Source organism: Phocoena sinus, chromosome 7, assembly GCF_008692025.1.
Source record: "Phocoena sinus isolate mPhoSin1 chromosome 7, mPhoSin1.pri, whole genome shotgun sequence".
NCBI lineage: Eukaryota > Metazoa > Chordata > Mammalia > Artiodactyla > Phocoenidae > Phocoena > Phocoena sinus.
Window position 1 is genome coordinate 4670138 of NC_045769.1, and position 21154 is coordinate 4691291.

Consider the following 21154-nt stretch of genomic DNA (forward strand, 5'->3'; position numbering starts at 1 on the left):
CGGGCGGCTTCTCCAGCTCTTCACTGGGATTCTGTCACTTGCGAGGGTGGAGGAAACTCCGGGAATCCGAGGAGGGAGGGATTTTAGGGTCCCCTGAGCACGAGACTGGAAAGGCCTTACTCCACGTTCATCTAGGTCCACTGGGGCTATAACCCCGGGGTCACCCCGTTTCCCGCAGCCTCAGACTGCAGCGCAGATGCGTCCCGACCCTGAGCGGCTTTAACTAGCCATCACCTCACCCTCCATATCCCAGCAGCGAAGGGCTCTTGGGAGCAGTTTTGTTGCTGTTTTTGGTGTCTTCTCCGATTTCCTGGCTCTGGCTCAGAAAAGGAAAAAATAGGCGTTACGTATTTTCTTCCATGAGATTCAAGTTCGTTTTCTAATCCTGGATCTCAGGACACTTTTTCACAGGTGAAGGCGTCTCTTCTGTCTTTTCCAGAGGAACCGAGTCTGACCTTTAGAACTACAGTTGTCCGAGTTCCCAGAACATCCCGCAGGCCGTGGGGTGCGGCTAGGGGTGGGGTGCAGCATGGCTGGGCTCGCTCGGTTCTGCCGGGGTGTTCAGGTAGCTTGGACAGCTCAACGTGCTTCTGCCCTTATTTCATGAGGGTCAGTGGAAAATGGGAAAAGAAGATGTTGATATTCGTGAAAAGAGCTCGGCACTTATAAGCTTTATATGCAAGATGGGCACAAGAATGGGATTCAGGAGGCATGCTCCAAGTGGCAAATCTATATAGCCTTGGATACTCAGGGGGTTTGAGCAGATCTGTTCTATGGTGAAGAAAGAGAACACAATGATGACATGGAGACACAGTGCAGAAAACTAGGCTGGGATGAGGGATAGTTAGGAATTGCACAGTATCTTCTAGCTCTTTCGAAAAGCACAGCCCTGCCACCACTCTCTTCTGAAGTGTTACAGCCATTGTTCTTACAAATTCAACTTTTTTTTGGCCGCGCTGTGGCGGCTTTGCAGGATCTTAGTTCCCTGACCGGCAATCGAACCCATGCCCCCGCCAACGGAAGTGCAGAGTCCTAACCACTGGACTACCAGGGAATTCCCACAAATTCAACTCTAATACATGAAAGAAAGTCCGTAACAAAATTATATACTTAAGTATCTGACTTCACATCTGGAAAGTCTCAGGAAGAAGCCTATTTGTTCAAGCCATGCTTGTGTGGGCAGGAGACGGGGCCGGGCAGGACCAGGGGCTGGGCAGGACCGGGATTCAGAGCCTTGTTCTAGGTCCACGCAGATGAGAACATTCACTGACTATTAAACATTGCAATTTGCTCAATGCAACGAAATGAAACGCAATGAAACTGTGATTCATCCTCTACCATGGACGCTTCATGCATGTAAATAATTCCACTTACTGCCGGTACAACGTCTGCTTTCCGGGACACAGGACAGGCCCTGCGCAGCTTCCCCATGACTCTACCCAGTTGCTCTGAATTGAATTGGGTCTCCTGGCATCTCTGTAACTGTCTCCCCTGTGTGGCCAGTGGCAGAATGGGGACAGGGACTCAGGCATCCTGACTTTGGTCGCTGTGTGCCCCACCAAGTCCCAGCTCCCCTTCTGCTCCCTGCCCTCAAAGCCTCAAATGCCCTCGCCCCCCGCCTGCTCTCCTCTTCTTGGCTTTGCCAGTGCCAGTCAAGGACCACGCTTTTCTGATCAATTAAAGTTGCAAACTGAATTACGTTTGCTACTAGCGAAGTGCAAGTGGAAATCCTCAAATGTTCGTGGCTTCATTTGTGTTTTCTAACTACAGAATTCATATTTGAAATAACTTAAAAAAATTTACATAAATAATAGGTATTCATTTCTGAAAGCTCAAAAGAGAACAAGGGAAAAACAGTTAAGATCTCGTATAACTCCCTCACCCCACACTCTTTCCACCCAGGAGCCCTTTACACACACCCTGCCCAGCCCATCGACGCATAAAACACGTGATCCTGCCAGCTGTGTGACCTGGGGCCAGTTATTCAGACTCTCTAAGACTCAGTTTTCTCATTTAAAATGAGGATAAGAGCACTGCCGCACAGAACTGTAACAGGTTTAATGAGCAATGTGTCTAAAGCACTGATCCAGGGCTACTGCAGGGCGGAGAGCATCGGTACATTACATAAGCCCGAGGGAAAGCTCACTGGGCACCCCGTTCTCAGCCCCGGGAACAGAGGGGTGAACTAGATGGAGTCCTCGCCCTTAAGAAGCATACATTCTAGTGGGGAAGATGACAGATGATAAAATCAATGAGTGAATTACGAAGGTTGGAAGGGGAGAGTGGTATGGAGGCAGTAAAGCGGGGAAGAGAGCTGTGGGCAATTTTAAGTTGGGAAACACAGAGGCCTCACGGACAAGGTGGTATCTGATGGGACATGAGGGCAGGGAAGCCATGTGTGCATGGGGAGAGGTTCCCCAGCTCGGCACGGGACCAGGCCCCAGAGTGGGTGGGATCACACAGAGTGATGCTGAAGCCGGTTCACAGCACGGTGACACCTACTGTTTACATGAACATCCTTCCAAGTTATTACACGGAAGGCAACATTTTCAGGGCTATGTGGCATCCCTTTGTGGGGCTTTGCTGTAATTCATTTAACCAGTCCGCTGCTGCTCGTCACAGAGATGGCTTCCTATGCCTGAACTATTTTCAGACAGAGAAACTTAACACATCTATAATTAAAGCCAGTTACGATGTAGTCCAACTTTTGGAAATAAGTAAGAACACAGACATATGCACTGGAAGGGGACACATCCCCCAAACTAAAAGCTTAGGGTAGGAGTTTTTTTAACAGCAAAAAGCTTCTCTGCTTTTTAAATTTTTCTAAAATGTAACGTTTTATAATTAGGGAAAATGCAAAGTTATTATTGCAAAAAATGAAAGAAGGGATAAGGTAGTTAACCCACTTGCTAGAAGGAGGAAGAAAGGCTTCCTAGAGTAGGTTGAAGTATGCATAACTGACACCAATGGGATACTCTGTGTTTTAGCCCCATGACGGACAGATGTCACATTCATTGACTGGTGGCACTTTTCACATATGTACATCTATCATCCAGGCTTCTAGAAATTGAAGAATTTTAAAAGTGAAAAACAGAGCATAAGGAACACAGTGCTAAGGGGAAAAAATGAATATTGTTTGAAAGGACAAATAATCTCTTAAAAAAAAATTCACTGTCCAGGAACTCGTATTCACGTGATTTGACAGCTAACACTTCGGTTTACAGTTTTGCCAGCGCCCTGGGAAGACAGACGTGAATAAAAACCGGGTGCTGGGGCTTCCCTGGTGGTGCAGTGGTTGAGAGTCCGCCTGCCGATGCAGGGGACGCAGGTTCGTGCCCCGGTCCGGGAAGATCCCACATGCCGCGGAGCGGCTGGGCGCGTGAGCCGTGGCCGCTGGGCCCGCGCGTCCGGAGCCTGTGCTCCGCAACGGGAGAGGCCACAACAGTGAGAGGCCCGCGTACCGCAAAATAAATAAATAAATAAATAAAATTAAATAAATAAAAACCAGGTGCTCGTTCAGGCAGTAACCCGAACCTTGACTGCTTTAGATGGTATCATAGGATGATCATTTTTCCAGAATGGGTGGCTCGGATGGATGCTGCTGGCTTACGAATCTCATCTGGGGGCCTGAACTGCATGTTTTGCTGGCGCTACCCCTGCCTTCTGATTGATGGGGGCCTTACGGGCCCCCAGACTTCAATTTCCCTCTGCGCCCTCACCATAAAGGGGTCTTCGAAGGGAGACGGTGAGCTGGTGCTTCTGGGACATTTTGACATAGAAGGAAGACAGCCCTCAGACAGAAGATCTCTGAGGGCTGTTTCGGGGAGTGGACATGCTCGTTTCACTTTCTGCATCAGTGCAAAGCTTGCTATGAAATGAACCAAGAGCCAACAGCTGGTTGCAAGGCGAGTTTCCCAATCTTGTAAAATGAAGCTTAAAATTCCGAAGTACATTCTTCTGTTTTCTAATTACACGATACATAGAAAACATTTCCAAAGTAGCAATGCTTTATAATTTCAGAGTTCAGCTAGGGACTATATGCTTATAAACACTCTGAAATATAGAATGCCTGTGTGAAAAGGTAACTGGTATATGGTTGCGATCTAGGCTAAATGCTGCAGAGAGCAACTCTCACTCACATCAGAGCCGAGATCCTGAACTGCGACCAGATGGAGAGATCAGGTGTGGGAACCGCGTAAGGTACTTATCAATAATATCAAGCTCCCCGATACTATATTTTAAATTCAATTATAATTATTTCCTTGTAAATAAGTACACATTTTAAGAGATTCTGACGTAGACAAACATTTCCCTGCAAATGTAGTAAGATTTTTAAAATCCCACTGCAGAAATAATGTAGCAATTAAAATAGCATTTATAACAAAATATGTTTAAAATGTTTCTTCCTATAAAAGAGTAAAATTTTAAGTCATTTAAAATAACCATCTGTTTCCTCATGACATAAAATTTTTAGTATCATGTAATTAATATTAATATCACTTTCTGTTAATAACCTTATCTGTCAGATAATAAAGCAAAGATGTAAGGAAAGATATACTCATTGAAAGAAGTTTAAGAATGCAAAACCAAAGTAATGTACAAGTACTAAAGGAGTAAATACACAGAGGGTTTGATGATGACCCTGATCTGTACAAAGCTACCTGTCAGCCGTATCTATCAATCATCTCTCACCCTACCTACCTACCTACCTATCGTATCCATCCATCCAGCCAGCCAGCCAGCCAGCCAGCCAGCCAGCCACCCACCCTGATCTATCTCCCTATTTTTATCTCTATCTATCTATCTATCATCTATTACCCTATCTACCTACCTAATCTCATCTGTCCATTGGTCCATCCATCCATCCATCCACCCACAATCTCTCTCTATCCCTATCTATCTTTATCTATCTATGTCTATTAACTATCTATCTATCCATCTATCCATCACCTATCCACCTACCTATCTCCTTCTAACCATATTACAACCAATTGTATTTCTATAACCACTCCTCTGCTACCTTCACTTCCACTCCTTTCTTCCTTATCAGTATCTAAAAAATTTTAAGCCCTTTAGGTCTTTCCCTCTTTGTATGCATTTGTAAATAACAGGAAGCAAGGGAAGGATGGAAAGAGATCTGACCAAATTTTATTCTAATAACTGAAAAAGTCACCAGGGAGACAGTATCACTGAAGTTTCTTAAGCTATTTGATTCCTAGGTTGAGGACTTGAGCAAAGCAGAGGAATAAAAAATGAATATTTTCCTGGCCCCAAAGTGGTATAAAATCACGAGAAAAAGTCCTATATTGCTTAAAAATATACAGTGTTATAAAATCAGATGGTTTAATGTTGCAAATACAAAAGCTCACTGAAAGTTTTCTTTCCAGTTGGAAAATGGCATTATATATATACATTCGACAAATCTTTTTATGCTACTCCACCTCTAAGTCATTGGATGTGGGACAGTAAATGATGCTCTCTATCTGTTAAAAAAATTACCCTAAAATTGAAAGTTTGCAGCTAAAACTGCTGGGACCAAAAAACAACAAAACAAAAAAACTAAGTAACTGTAAAATTTTAGACTTCTGTATTTTAGGAAGCGTTAACAATTTACATTAATAACACGTTGTTGCACTGAGACCAATGAGAAACGATGTTACTAAAAATACCAGTGGGATGGGAAATGCAAGTTTCAGCGACAACTCTACTGGAGACTTCTAGACTTCCAGGAGAATCAGGGGTTGCTGGGCTTGGACTACCTCCCTCTCTCCTAACCCACCTCTGCCTCGTCTTTCTACACCAGATGATAACCCATGCTGACTCAAGAGTTGGCTTGTAAAAGTCACAATCACTGCTCCCTGAAAATCATGAGGGGGGCACCTGACTGCCCAGACTCAAGTCCAGACCTTTTGTGGATCCTTTTTCTAATCACCCTTCCTACCTTCATGCCTTGTCTCCAGCTAAGTCCCTTCATTACCCACGCCACAAATCTCCCCAGACACATGCCCTTCCCAGCCTTCACACACACTCTTCCCTTCTCTGTCATCAGAGAAGCCAAGAGAAGAGTTTCCAGCACGATGGAGCGGTCACCGGGCTCCCCATCGCTAAGAAGCAGATGGCGAAGGGAACCATGCTGTACCTGGGGTGGACAGCGTGGGTGGCCAGGCACTGGATGAGAGCAGTGTCCGGGCAGTGCGGGGAGGGAGGACAGATTGGGACGGATCAAAGAGAAGGCACCTGGTGAGTAGCTGGAGACACTGAGTGTAGACAGGAGTCCCAGGAGGGTGCATGGAGAAGAAGGCTGAGAAGGGGCTGGCAGGGCAGAGGGCCACGGAGCCAGGATGGGAGATGCTGGAGCAGGCCTGTCTGCTGAACGGAGGAACCCGACATCCGGGAGAATCTGATGGTACAGGAAGCAGACAGGGTAACTGCAGAGGCAGAGTCCTTTGGAAGTGAGAGGTGATGGGTCCAGAGGTGGAAGGAGCGACACTTCACAAGGGCAGGGACCACCCCCCCCCCGCATCCCCTGGCCAGCAGGAAGCAGCGCAGAGGCTGTAGCTCCAGGTGCAGCTGGGGTGTGGGGTTGGGAAGATGAGTATGCGTCTTCCCCTGTTTCACTGGTGAGACTTAAAGAGGGTCATCAGGTGAGGGAGAAAGTGAAAGATTCAAGAGGGAAATTTTTGAAAGAGTCATTTTGAAAAATTATGCTCTATCATATTACTTTACGCTACTTTGTGTCAAAATTGTCCCAATTCCTGTGCTATATGGTAGGTCCTTATTAGTTATCCATTTTATATATAGTAGTGTGTATATGTCTACCCAATACTCTGTAATGACCTGTATGGGAAAACAATCTAAAAAAGAGTGGATACATGTATATGCAGAACTGATTCACTTTGCTGTACAGCAGGAAGTAACACAACATTGCACATCAACTACACTTCAATAAAGGTTAAAAAAAAAATCGTCGGGCTTCCCCGGTGGCGCAGTGGTTGAGAGTCCGCCTGCCGATGCAGGGGACATGGGTTCGTGCCCTGGTCCGGGAAGATCCCACATGCCGTGGAGCGGCTGGGCCCGTGAGCCACAACTACTGAGCCTGCACGTCCGGAGCCTGTGCTCCGGGAGAGGCCACAACAGTGAGAGGCCCGCGTACCGCAAAAAAAAAAAAAAATTGTCACAATTCTTTCCTGTAACTTTGACCTACTGTTCCGAGTTCAATTCCCTGGACGTACACAGGGTAAGGCTCCTATCTGTTACCTTGACCGCCATTTGCACGCAGTGTTCAACCCCGACCCCAGCTCCAGAAGAGTGGATCTCAATCCCAGCTGCACCTAACAAGCCCCCTGGGAACATCTGGTACGCAGGCTCCACCCCGGGGCCAAAGAAGCCCATCTCCAGCCCTTGGCCCCAGGAGCTAGTACTTTTGAAAAGCACCCTCCAGAGCAGGACCAGGGACGCCCCTGCCCCAGAGGCCCCTCCCACCTCCCAATTCCTCCATCCCTATCTCTGACGTGGGTTCCAGAGCCTTCTCTACATCCCCACCCACTGCTGTGAACAATCCCCATTTGCCAGTGTCCTTCTGGAAATGTGGTCCCACAAAACAGACCTCTCCTTCTCTTAGGGCAGAGTAAGTCTCGACGGCATTTCGGCATATGAGCTACACCCAGGTCAGCCTCGTCGAGGCAGGGTTCCTCGACGAGGAACCTACGTGTGCGCAGTTGGTTGGCTGAATCTGAATGCAGGATATCTATCTTAGTTTCACTTTGTCGGCCCTGACCCATTTTGTGGTCTCTGAATAGGGAGGATGCTGAGATTACGCCCGCCAACGTGTGTCGTCCGCGCGTCCTCAACACAGGCCGACGGTCAAGGCCACCCCGGGTCTCCCTCAGGCAGAGTTCTTGGGGCAGCTGAGCGTGGTGGTTCAAAGTACAGCACAGTGGAGGCTGAGACACAGCCTGAGATGGAATCCAGCCTTGGCCACCGGCCGGCTGCCACCTCTGTTTCCTCATCTCAGATGGGGATGGCACTAGCCCTCCTCTTCCGGGTCCTCGTGCCTGACAGGCAGGGAGTGCTGGATGGAGGTCATGTGACATCATCACTGGTAGTAGCAGCAGAACTGCCACGGGGCTGGTACAACCCCCGCCTCCTGCCTTGGGGGACGGTCTGGGAAGCTGAGTTGAAAGTCTCGCTGCGGGCAAGGCACTGCTTGGGTTGGCTGTAGTCATTCTCTCAAGAAAGGAAACGGCCTCCCTTTTCTTTCGGAAGGATTATCATTTAATTCACGGTGGAGCACAGTGACGGTGGCTGCCAGGGTCCATAAAACCCAAGTCTTCATTGTTCAGACCAGGGTTTCTGGACCTCGGCGCTACTGACTTTGGACTAGACGGTCCTCTGTCGTGCGGAGCTGCCCTGTGCACTGCAGGGCGTTCACAAGCTTCTCCGGCTTCACCCACTCGATTCCAGTAGACAACCCCTCCAACCCCCTCAACTGTGACAACCTAAACTGTCTCCAGACACTGCCAAATGTCCCCAGGGGAGGGACACACAAAATCACCCCTGGTTGAGAACCACTGGTCTAGATGGAGATACCGAGGGCCAGAGAGACCAAAAGATACGGTCCAGGTACCGTAGCAACTGGCAACGGTATCCTGCTCTAACATCTGTTTAAAATGATTTCTAGACATTTGCCAGGCAGCAGGAGAATTGCTGGCCTGCAGGTATGCAATCTCCTGCTCCCGGTCTGATACTGGGGCAGCGTTTCCCCTAGTCAGCACCTGCTGCTAGAAATAGCTGTTAGGAAGGAACTGAGGAGGCAAAGTACAAAGTAACAACGTTCTGATTGGGAGGAAAAAAATACACCTTTTACCCCCTGCGGCCAGATACCCTAGGAAGCTTCTGCTTTCTCCTCGGTCCCATGCAGAGAAAGGGAAGCAGGTTCTGCCTGCAGAAGGGAACTGGGGTCATCCCTTTAATTAGGCCGACGAGCCTGGTGGGGGGAACAGACCGCAGCGGCCGAGGCCGGGCGTGCCCAGCTTTGAGATGAGAGCCCACAGGTCCTTTAATACTGAGCTTAGCTGAAGGTTGATGACAACCCCCAGGGAATGGTTTCTGAATGCCAGCCAAGATTTGGGAGAAACAGATGAGAAAGGCAAAGTGCAGCAGAAGTGAGAGAAGGGAAAATGTCTACCTTCCCTTCAAAAGCAAGCTCTATGAAAAGATAAACAATTTTTATGATACGTTGTTTTAATACTAAGAATTCATTTCTCCTTGAAAAAAAATAGCAGAGGGGAAAACTATAAGCTTTGGAATCAGAAAGACCTGGGTTTGAATTCTGGCTATTAAGAGTGTGGTCTTAAGATTCTCGACCTTTTGGAACCTCACTTATGAAACAGGGATAATGATTCTCAGGAAATGGGCATTAGAGGTCAAGCTCCTGACACAGAGACGCAGCTGTACAAATTCAGACTCTACGTAAGATGGTCGAACAGGCACATGAAAAGATGCTCAACATCGCTGATTATTAGAGAAATGCAAATCAAAACTACAATGAGGTATTAACCCACACCAGTCAGAATGCCCATCATCAAAAAATCCACAAACAATAAATGCTGGAGAGGGTGTGGAGAAAAGGGAACCCTCCTCCACTGATGGTGGGAATGTAAACTGGTGCAGCCACTATGGGGAACAGTATGGAGATTCCTTAAAAAAGCTAAAAATACAGCTACCGTATGATCCTGCAATCCCACTCCTGGGCATATATCCAGAGAAAACTCTAATTTGAAAAGATAAATGCACCCCCAATGTTCATAGCAGCACTATGTACAATGGCCAGGACATGGAAGCAACCTAAATGTCCATTGACAGATGAATGGATAGAGATGTGGTATACATATAAATGGAATATTACTCAGTTACAAAAAGAATGAAATAATACCATTTGCAAAAACGTGGATGGACCTACAAAACATCATACTAAGTGAAGTAAGTCAGATAAAGACAAATATCGTATGATATAACTTACAGGGGGAATCCGCAAAAATGCTACGGCTGATTTAGAAAACAGACAGACTCACAGACATAGGAAACAAACTTATGGTTACCAAAGGGGAAACAGGGGGTATAAATTAGGAATTTGGGATTAATAGATAAATACTACTGTACATAAAATAGGTAGCCAACAAGGACCTACTGTATAGCACAGGAAACTACATTCAGGATCTCGTAATAACCTATAATGGAAAACAATCCAAAAAAGAATAGATATATATGTATAACTGAATCACTCTGCTGTACACCTGAAACTAACACAATATTGTAAATCAACTATACTTGAATTAAAAAGGAAAAAAAAAAAGTGAGCTGTAATGTCACACTACCGCCACCTGCTGGTCACATGATAAAATTGTTAGCATAGAATCCAAGAAGAGAAAAAAAAAGTGCTCAAGCTGTAAAAATTAAAATTAATGAACTGACAGTAAACCTTCCCAGAACCCAAAGTTACGGCATGCTCTCTGTAATCTCAAATGCAGGGCTGCCTGTCCCTCCTGGGGCTGGCTCTATGAGAAAGGAGAAACCAAAGGAGGTGCAGGACACAACGACAAGAGCTGAAACCTGTGTTTCTAACTTCTACCATTAAAACAAGCCTTGTAAAAAATGTTCACGATGACAAAAGATATTTAAAAGTTAGCAAAAATGCAAGCGCTTCAGATTCAAGATTGGTTGTCTAATAACCATAGATTCTGGTGGGAAGATGTGTGGTTAAATGGTTAGAAGGAAATGGGCACACACACACCTTCCATGTGGAAGAGTGAAAGATGGGTATGGTTTTTTTTTTTTTTTTTTTTTTTTTTTGCGGTACGCGGGCCTCTCACTGTTGTGGCCTCTCCCGTTGCGGAGCACAGGCTCCAGACGTGCAGGCTCAGCAGCCATGGCTCACAGGCCCAGCCGCTCCGCGGCATGTGGGATCCTCCCGAGCCGGGGCACAAACCCGTGTTCCCTGCATTGGCAGGCAGACTCTCAACCACTGCACCACCAGGGAAGCCCGGGTATGGTTTTTATACTTGGGGCTGACAAGGCTGGACGGTGGCCTGGTGGAGGCAGGTGGAAGTGAAATGTTCAAGAGTCATCCGAAGCAGTGCAGTACTGCCGGTGATGGGCAGCCAGGGTGGCAGAAGATTAACTCTTGGAATGAAGCAATCAGAGATGGGGCGGAGCCATCAGAACAACCTGACAGTCAAGAGGAGCGGGGAGTTTGGCTGCCACGGCAACGGTCACCACTGAGACCCTCGGCCCACAGCTGGCAGTGGCAGGAGATGGTGTGGCAGGCTGCCAGGACCCCTCGCAGACGGATGCACAGGGTTCAAGGCATTGGCTCGGGCCCTCAGCACAGGTGGGATGCACCCGAAAATGCATTTTGCCTCGGAGCAAGATATGACAACTAAGTATACTACAAATGACCCCCCCCGGGGGTCCCCTGCCACCCACAGTCATACTAACTCTTGGCTAGCACTTCTAGAGAAAATTACCTATAGAGAAATGCTTAATCAAAAAAAAAAAAAAAAAAAAATCACAGGCTCCCAATGAAATTGCAGAGAATTCTCAGCCAATAGTTGTTGCAGAGATAATTGTTCTGAATCTATCAATAAAGCTGAGCTGCCCCTTCATTGACTGCAAACACCAATTCCTTTCACCCAGGATTATAAGTTGGTGTTCACAGGCTCACTCCTGCCATTACCGTGATAAACAGTTTAAACCACAACAGGGTCTGACATGTAGATCAATTCTGGGTCCATAAAGAATCTACACAAGAGGTTCCAGGACAGGAATTTACAGCCACCAGTTTTTATTCTCTTGCTGCGAAAATTACTTCTGTCAAACACTTAGGAGGGTGAGGAAAAATGTAAAAAAATTAATTTTTCATGTACTACTGGAACAGCCTTTTTCAACGCAGGACCTCAAGATGAATATGTTTCTGCATTTAAAAAATTACGCTGAGTAGCATGAAGTGCTTAGTCGGAGTGGGACCCAGTCCTCCGTGCTGCAAGCCGGCAGACAGCGATCTGAAACCCCGAGCTGGGCTGTCTGCATTTCCTCTAAGGGCAGATGCGGGTCTCACGTTAGCAACGCCAAATCATATTAGACATCTAATTTTAAACCTCAGGTACTTAAATGTAAAACCTTACAGCAGTAATAGTCATAAAGCAGTGGGGCATTGCATTTCACAGAATGGATTCTTCTTTTTTCCCCCCTTAATTTAACCAGAACCTCCTGTTTTGTAGTTTCACACACCACAAAGTCATCTATCTAATTAGGAGTTGCTCACAGCTGCTTAAAAGACAGAAACCCCCAGGGTACCTGTGCATCTAAAGGGGAAGACTTTACAGAGTTCTCTGGAGCCAAAGTCTTAATTTACTGTGGACAAGGGGGCAGGGAAAAATGGAACCCCAATGTCATGTATTATCATGTACAATAAGAATGTGGGACAATGGGAAGGCATATTCACCAACACATGGTCATTTGGATTCAAAAGCTGCTTACTTCTCCCTGTCCCTGCTGCTAGCACAGTGTAAGCTTTTTTATGACCCTGACATCCAAACCAGAGACTGGGGTGAGGGAGAGAAGATGATTAAAAAAAAAGAGGGTGGAGTTTGTATTTCACTGCGACGTAAAGAGAAAAAGCATGACAGAGAGCTCTTAATCATTGTTTGTTTCTTTTGTGATTATTTTCCAAGCATGGCAGGGAACGTGGATGCCCAAGTTGAGGTCTTGAAATGCATTCATAAATGTGTTTTCTTGAAGTCAGCTGTCAGATCCTGTGCCCTGATTTTACTAACAACTGCTCGGCGTCTGGCAGGATGGTACTAACGGGAGGGAAGCCAGGACGTTACTCTGGCCGCAGGCAGACAGGGCTACTCCACATGCAGGTGGACCCGAATGGCCCAGGATTCTTGACAACGTGCACTCTGACCCAGGAAGCCTTGCTGGAGCCTGGGACTCTGCATTTCTAGGCAACTCCCAGGGGCTGTCAGATACCAGTCAGTCTGTGGACCACACTCAGAAGCAAGGATTTCGAGCAATGGTTCTCAAACTTCAGCATGCAGCATCATTCCGTGCAGGGTTTGCTGGCACAAAGGTTGCTGGGCCCCACCCCTGAGTTTCAGATTCAGTGGGTCTGGGATGGGACTTACGAATCTGCATTTCTAACCAGTTCCCAGGGGATGCTGCCGCCACAGGTCTGGGAAGCGTATCTTGAGAAGTGCGGACGTAGACTCTAAGGCCTAGAATCAGGCCACCTGGGTTCACATCCCAGCCTTACCAGGACGTGACTCTGGACAAGCAATATTGAACCCTTCTGTACCAGAGTCTCCCCACCTGGAACATGGAGCTAGGAGCAGTATCCACTCCACGGGGATCAAATGCGATAATCCATGTGAAGCCCTCAATAAATATTAGCCCTTGCTATCATTACTACTGTTTCTCTTTTCAGTCATATCTTGGGTGTGACATACCATCCATCCTTCGAAAATATAGGCGTCAAGGAAGATGCCTGAGAAACTATAGGAATCTTACTTCTGTACAACATTCTGTTTTCTCTCTGGATCTTTGCAATTTAAAATGTCAGCTGTAAGCCTTAAAATAAGATGCTAATTAACTGTGCGATTCTGACCCCTTAATACTCATCGCTCTTCTTCCTCTCTGTCCTCATTTTCCCGCATTCCAACTAATACCTTGCACTTCCTTGTGGCCCCTCAACTGTTCCACGTTGCCCTTTCCTCCTCTTCAAGTCTCTGTCCAAACTGCCTTCATGTTTAGAACAACTTCCTCCTGTGGTTTTGCACACACACAATCCATCTGGTTCTCGAAACACTGCTCAAGTTTCAGTCTCTTCGGGAAGTTTTCCTTGATTAACTCTCTCCATCCTTAAACTACCTGCACAATTTCACCCCGGGCTTTCTCCATCCACATCCCGCAGCAGGCTCGTACCAGGGCACAGACTGGTTTCTCATCTCCTGTGTTCACGGTTCAAGCTCTGGGGCATCAGGAAGCCTAGCTAGTCTAGTCTTTCACAAACACACAATGTGATAGAACAATGGACACCCGGGGCGTTGGCATGTGAGAAATCGATTTGTAAATTTAAAAACAGCGTTCACCCGTAGGCAACCTCAGTCATACAGGTACTTTATAAATATGCCCGTACGGACCAATACGATCACCTTCTGTGGGAAGAGGCTTCTCAGCAAATCAAGGGTCTGGCACTCACGGAGTCCCTGATGTGACAGTGTGGAGGTGCCTTGGCATACACACATGACCAGATGCAAAGAGCTCTTGGGTAGAGGGAAAGTTAGCTAGGGAGTCTTTATCAAAGAGATAATTATGCGAATGGAGTACCTGTAAAGTGTGGATTTTAGGTTAATAGGCTGCTTCCAACGCTTTTTCTGGAGGAATATTCTGAGTGTGCGGGGAGGCAAAGACTTGGGGTGAGGATCTTGCTTAGGAACTTGTTCTTCTATCCCCTCCCCAAATATAACTCCTACGGCGCGTAAGGAACAGAACCTAGAGACCGCCGCCCAATCAGGCTGTGGTGGTGACCCAACAGTTCTCACTTCCAAGAGGAAAGCTTTCGAAAGGGTGCTGCCGGGCAAGGCAGTGTGTGCACCAGGCCGGGAAGAGCCAGCCGATGACTCCTGCCCGCCTCAAACGTGGGAGCGCACCTTCTCAGAGGGTGCCGGAATGAACCCACTCAGACAGTAAGGGTAATGCTCGTCGAAAAACGGCTGCATTTCCAAGTATTTGATAATGCAATTAAGCATGTGAACTGCTTGCCCCCCTAAAAAAACAGTAACCATGGCAACCACAGCAGATGCTCAGAGACAGAAGCCACAGATGGACACTGCCCTACATACCTACTGACCACGCAAGGGAGAGAAGAACACACCCATTTAAGATTAGAACACAGAGGCTTGCAGAGGTAAGGCCGCCCGTCGAGGCCACCTGCTCGGCGGGTCGGGGCGTCTCTGCCTGGAGCACGGACGTGTCTGCTGAGAAGGCCCGCACCAGGCCTGCCGGGGCACCTGACGACTATGAACGCACAGCTGTCGCGTTACAAGGGAATAAACTGTACGCGGTTAATTTATAATGACTTTAGCCTCTTCATTGAGCGTCTTAAGGTGCTGTCACGATTTCAGACGAAAGGTGGAAAGCCCAGTCCCTGAAGAGGCTGGAGGTAGACGTTCGTTCTCTACCGAAGCATCCTGTTTTGTCTGAGGAAGGAGCCGGGAGCGTGCTGGGCACAGGGCAATGCCGTCCGTACGCCCCAGGCCCGCGCCGCTACGGCACCCGCTGGAGCTGGAGCTGCCTTTCGAGACCTCACTCCTCCTTGGTTTGCAGATGCCTTTTCTTTAAGGCCTCTGCTCGGCGGTGTCTGATGGAGGAGCATGGAGTAACTAGAAATAAGATGATGTTTATCCAAAGCACACGTCCTGCTGCAGCGGCTCTGGGTCTACCTGATGCTGAATCTTTTAATTAGGACAAATTATGCTAATATTACTCTAAAACCCTGTCTGAGAGATGACACACTACAGTGGGAATTCCTTTAAATACCGGTGAACAGGTCATAGACAAAATGCCACAGGCAAAGCGTGTTGTGGTAAAGTGCAGCCTCAACGCTGCATAATTCACGCACTCACACATTTGTCAAGGTACTTTCCAGTGTGCACACTTGTTTCCCTAGAAGCTGCCCACACTTTAAAAAAAAAAAAAAAAGCCAAGAGGGAAGACTCTCCAAAACTTAGACGATATACCAGGAATCCTGGAAAACGGATAAGGAGAATGAATTATGTGTTTTCCTTTGATGCAAAAACACCGCAAAGCCTAACCACATAAAATGCACACGAATGATGGAAAGTGTAGGCCACATCATGTAGGGAAGTGTGATCGGGGGCATACCACCTGCAGTCGGGTCTCAGCCCTGCCTGCCGTCTCAGTTTCCAAATCTGTCAAGTGGGAACGAACATCTACTGCTCCCTGCACCAAAGAAGGTCACGAGATGCTGTGGGTGAGAGAGCCGATCAAGGATAAAGCGCTCCATGGGTGGAAGGCGGGCCAGGCATCGTCGACAGGGTGGCCGCCCTCAGAGCGGAGCTCGGAGAGCTCGGGGCGTCACGTCCAGCCCCTGGTTTACAACCGAGGACCGCGAGGTGGCCGCAGGTCCGTGGGGCTGTGCCCTCTCTTACCACTGCTGATGGCTGAGTTTGCAATGACCGTAGCCTCGCTCCACTGGTCGGCACTGGAGACAGAGTAGGACCGTTGCTGCATGCCGTCCGGTCGGCTGTTGAAGGAGCCCAGGCTGACGCCGCTCGCCATCTGAGACCCAGGCGCACTAGTGACATTCCCTAGGAATAAACAAGTCAGGTGAACACCAGCGCGCACTGCACACCCGAACCGGCACGAGTTAGTCTAGGGGCTTACACGCCTGCACACCGTGGACCTGACACCGAGAGCAGCCGGCGTCCCGATACAGGGCAAGTGGAAGCATCACATGGAACAATGTTCCAGAGGAAAATAGGGTGAAGCAGGTCTTATGGTGCTTGACAAAGGAACCCGATGCTTCCGATGGCTACACCCACCACAATCCAAGACAAAGATGCACACCGCCACCACCGCCATCTCTAGATGGAGTAGCGGTGAAGACAAAAGACCCACTTTTGGGAAAAGCGATATTCCCGGCAGGCCAGCGAGCCGGGCACTGAAGGAGCCCTGCTGCGTCCACACATCAATGGAAATGAAATGATCACCAGTCGGGGGTCAACTGTCTGATACCAGAGGATTACTTTCGCGGGGAAGCTATACTTTATGATCAACACAAATCAAAGTTGCCAGATGCGACATCGCTGGAAACGCAGACTCTTCAACCAGGTAAGTTTACTCTTAACCTTGAGAAGACCACGCAGAGGACAAATAACCTTAGCAACTTCACAGCACGCACACAGACTGCGATGGAAAATGGTTCCATCGTATACTTAATGATTTGAATCAGTCGCTCAACATCAAAATGAATTATGATCTATCTGGTCACGCCAATTTTAGACTCAAAAACATAATTAAGTGCCTTTCTCTAAAGCTCAGCCAATCATACCTTGCTGCCAGTGAGTTCGTTTGTTAGATCTGTAGGCAGATCTTCAAAGGTATTAGGTTTCTTTTTTTAAACGTTCCTCCCATTGTTTTAGTTTGGAACCAATTAAGTTCAAAATTGTTTTCATAGCACAAGATTTTACATACACAGATCGTATTAGTAGTTCCCCAATCTGGCCAATTACCAGAATTACCCCTGGAGCTTTTTAAAAATAGAGGCTTCAAGAAATTCAAATTTCGATTCAGGAGGTCGGGGGGGGGGGGGGGGGGGGGGAATAGAGCTTGAGGGGATACGCATTTTCAAAGGGACTTCGGTGATTCTGGTGAGCAGCCAGAGGTAGGAACCAGGGCTCCACCACAAACAAGGTCCTCACTGCAATCGCACAGAGCATCCGGAAGTGACAAAATCATCAATGAAACACAAACGTGAGCAAATAGGACAAATAAGCGGTTAACGAAGAGGAAGGATTTTGCTTTGAAAAATATATTTCTACCTTAAAAAATGATGCCGATTTTACGCTGTTGTGGGAACTGGGTACATTCTGAATGTCGTAAAAGTAAGTATTCCTAGGCAGCTTTACCGGATTCCAGAAACAAAGCCAAAAGTACCACCTAAGAAAGGAAGAATGGGAGCCCATATATCTTCCCAAGTGCGGGCCTCATAGCAGAAGCAGCTGCACCGCCTGGGAGCGTCTTCGAAAGGCAGGCTCCCTGGCCTCACCCCCGCCCCTGCTCTTCTTTTTTTTCTTCTTTTTTTGGCGGTACGCGGGCCTCTCACTGCTGTGGCCTCTCCCGTTGCGGAGCACAGGCTCCGGACGCGCAGGCTCAGCGGCCACGGCTCACGGGCCCAGCCGCTCCGCGGCACATGGGATCCTCCCAGACCGGGGCACGAACCCGTGTCCCCTGCATCGGCAGGCGGACTCTCAACCACTGCGCCACCAGGGAAGCCCGCCCCTGCTTTTTAATAAGAGCCCCAGGTGACATGTGCACACGTAAAAATATGAGTGGGCCTGCAGGAGAGCTCTGATTGATTTAAAAACCAAACACTTAAACCAGAAAATAACCATGGACACGAAACAAAAACTACAACGAAAGCTCTTCCCTGCCGCGGACCACTGAGATCAAAGATGCTCCCGGGAAGGGCACCCGCCCAGGATCCTCGGCTGAGCTGCAGAGGGTCTTGAGCCAGTTTCCCATCTCCCTCCCAACTCTGATGTTCTGATTTTAGGACCCGTCCGAGCCCTAAAAACGCGGAAACTCGCGCATCCTGAATGGCAGCGTCAGCCAGAGCTGGCGCCCGCTCCAGCACCGGTCCTCAGCAGCCTGGGTAGCAGGGCCAGGTGCGCAGCATCTCACAGGTACAGAGTAGCCAAGCCTCAGAGAGGCAGCGCTAAGGGACACACCACATGCCCCTCCGGGTTCTCTCCACGTGCCATCCATCATTTAGGGCGCCCTGGAGCTGTCTTCTGGGTGCGCTTCTCCTCGGCCAGATCCCGGTACAACAGGACACTGTAACAGCCAGACAGCATGCCCAGCAGCTGACCAGGCGTACCTGTCGGGCAGCATGGCAGGGTCTCCTCCTGATCCTGTGCTGACACCCGCGTCTGCCACCACCTTCTCCCCACACCTTCTATGCCCTACTCCCTTCTGAGGAGAGCACCTGTTGGGTTACCTCTGGCTCCCAGCTGGGCTGAACGAGGGGGAGGTACAGGAGTGTGAAGTGGGGATGTGCATCCCTGGCCCCCCTCCCTGAGCGGGCGCCCCGGGCTAGCTGTCCCTTCGCTGGAGGCTCGCCTGGGCCACCCCCGCCCTCCCTTCCCTTCGGGTCCGTGGTGGTCCTGGTGCCACTCTGCCAGCCCTGGTGCCTGTACTACCTCCTGGCTTCTCTCCGCCCACACCTCTGTCCCTTTGCAAAGAAATACCTCTGGGCAGGAGGGTGTGGGCCTCTGCCTTCCCTTCCCTGTGGGGACTCTGGTCCCACACGCCCACCATTTAAGAGGGGTTCACAACTCCTCCTGAGGCTCTGAGGCCCCTTCCACTTTCACCACGTGAATTCATAAAAATGCTAACATTAAGGGACTTCCCTGGTGGCACAGGGGTTAAGAATCCACCTGCCAATGCAGGGGACAGGGGTTCAAGCCCTGGTCCGGGAAGATCCCACACGCCGCAGAGAGACTAAGCCTGTGCACCACAACTACTGAGCCTGTGCGCCTAGAGCCCGTGAGCCACAACTACTGAGCCCACGTGCCACAATTACTGAGCCCACGTGCCACAACTACTGAGCCCGCGTGCCGCAACTACTGAGCCCGCGTGCCACAACTACTGAGCCCATGAGCCACAACTACTGAGCCCGCGTGCCACAACTACTGAGCCCGCGTGCCACAACTACTGAGCCTGTGCGCCTAGAGCCCGTGCTCTGCAACAAGAGAAGCCACCGCAATGAGAAGCTCACGTACCGCAACGAACAGGAGCCCCTGCTTGCCGCAACTAGAGAAAGCCCACACGCAGCAACAGAGACCCAGTGCAGCCAAAAATAAGTAAGTAAATAAATAAATAGATAAAAACTATTTGTATAAAAAAAAGAGCTTCATTTAAAAAAAAAAAAGCTAACATTTTTATGGTGGGTGGAAGGAAAAGGAAGTGATGGAAAGAGAACAGGAGAAAAAGCACAATGAGAAGCTGCATGTGGGCTGCGACCCCACTCTGAGCCGGGCTCCCTGAGCCCGTGCTGCGCACAGGGACACCTACTATTTGGTGCGCGTGTCAGGGGGATGATTCCTTCCTCCCTTCAGCGCTCATCTGTACCCCTGACAAGTCGTTATCAAGGGTGGGATTTGTCCACAAAACCTCATTTCATACCACCTGTAGGCACACGAGGCAAAACACCTGAGAAACCAAAAATAAATTCACCATCCATCCGCCTTTGGGCAGATGAGTCCAGCAGTGCCCCTTTCCTTGTTCACTCTGTCTCGGGTGTGGCTCCGAGGACGAGGACGACCAGCCCCAGACCGCCCTGACATACTCCAGTCAAAAGGTGGAGAGGATTATCTTAGAGCGTCTAGCACTGACTACTTGGTGCCAAAGTCCAGGAATAAGTAGCCACAGGCACTCAGGACAGCCAAGTCCATCTGAGCTCTGGGTCAGGGACGCAGGAAACATTCAAACAGAGACATTGGATAAAGAGGTAGTCTTAGGATGACAAGTTCTTCATCTTAAGGCCAGACGTCTACCAGGGCAAGAGTAGGTTCCTTAAAATGCACAAGCTAACGAAAAACTACGTGATGCTGATCACACATCTGGTTTTTAAACTTCCAGCTGTTTGTCGAATGGAATTTCCAGCACGTTCCACTCTGGGCTTTAGCTCCTGAGGGGCCCCCAAGGAACCGAACTGAGATCTCTGGGGTAAAGAAACTCCTGTCAAGGCTGTGTGGTCCGGGTGTCTGATTGCAGAATCCGCACGAAACCCAAAACAGCTGCGTGGAATCATTCAGAAAGCCCACCCTGAGGGCCTTCCAGCTGGCGAGGGTCCTCTTATCCCAACCACGCCCAATTCCCAATTGTCAGACTAAACAGAGACACCACAACACCATGACTGAATTCTGACCAAATGAATGTGTGTACATGGACACATGGTTATAGAAGTAAAACTTTAGAACAGATCCATAATCTTGGGGCCTGGCGTCTGGGTTGAGCTCATAGGTGTGTTTTCGCTTAGAGGGAAATGATTTCTTTTTTAAGTAGAATTAAATTTGAGAGTGTGTGTCTAAAAATCTGTGGTTTCTGGCACTGTTTGAAAAATAAGAATATGTGGCAGCCGTGGGCCTATGTTTATGCTCAGAAACAGTCAGTTGACTCCATGCCTTGCATCTGTCTGGGTTGTATCTGAATCTACACGGCAAGAAGCCAGGGCCCACACCAGCCCTCCGGTCCCCCCACCCCCAGTTTCACTCAATTACCTGCCTGCCTAGTTCCTGATCTTTGGTGACCACGAGTTACAAAATCTTCCAAAAATATACAGAGGACG

General features: G+C 48.6%; 1 protein-coding gene across 6 annotated transcripts in view; it reads right to left on the reverse strand.

The window, feature by feature from the left end:
- The window catches only part of AGAP1 (ArfGAP with GTPase domain, ankyrin repeat and PH domain 1), a 560398-nt gene that overhangs the window by 145367 nt on the left and 393877 nt on the right, over positions 1 to 21154 (reverse strand). For 4 of the 6 annotated variants that reach the window (XM_032637223.1, XM_032637221.1, XM_032637226.1 and 1 more), the window contains exon 12: positions 16233 to 16391. The exons of the other annotated variants lie outside the window; for them this stretch is intronic. In XM_032637223.1, the coding sequence (XP_032493114.1) occupies positions 16233 to 16391 (159 nt within the window). The remainder of the gene's footprint in view (positions 1 to 16232; positions 16392 to 21154) is intronic. 6 annotated transcript variants of the gene reach the window in all.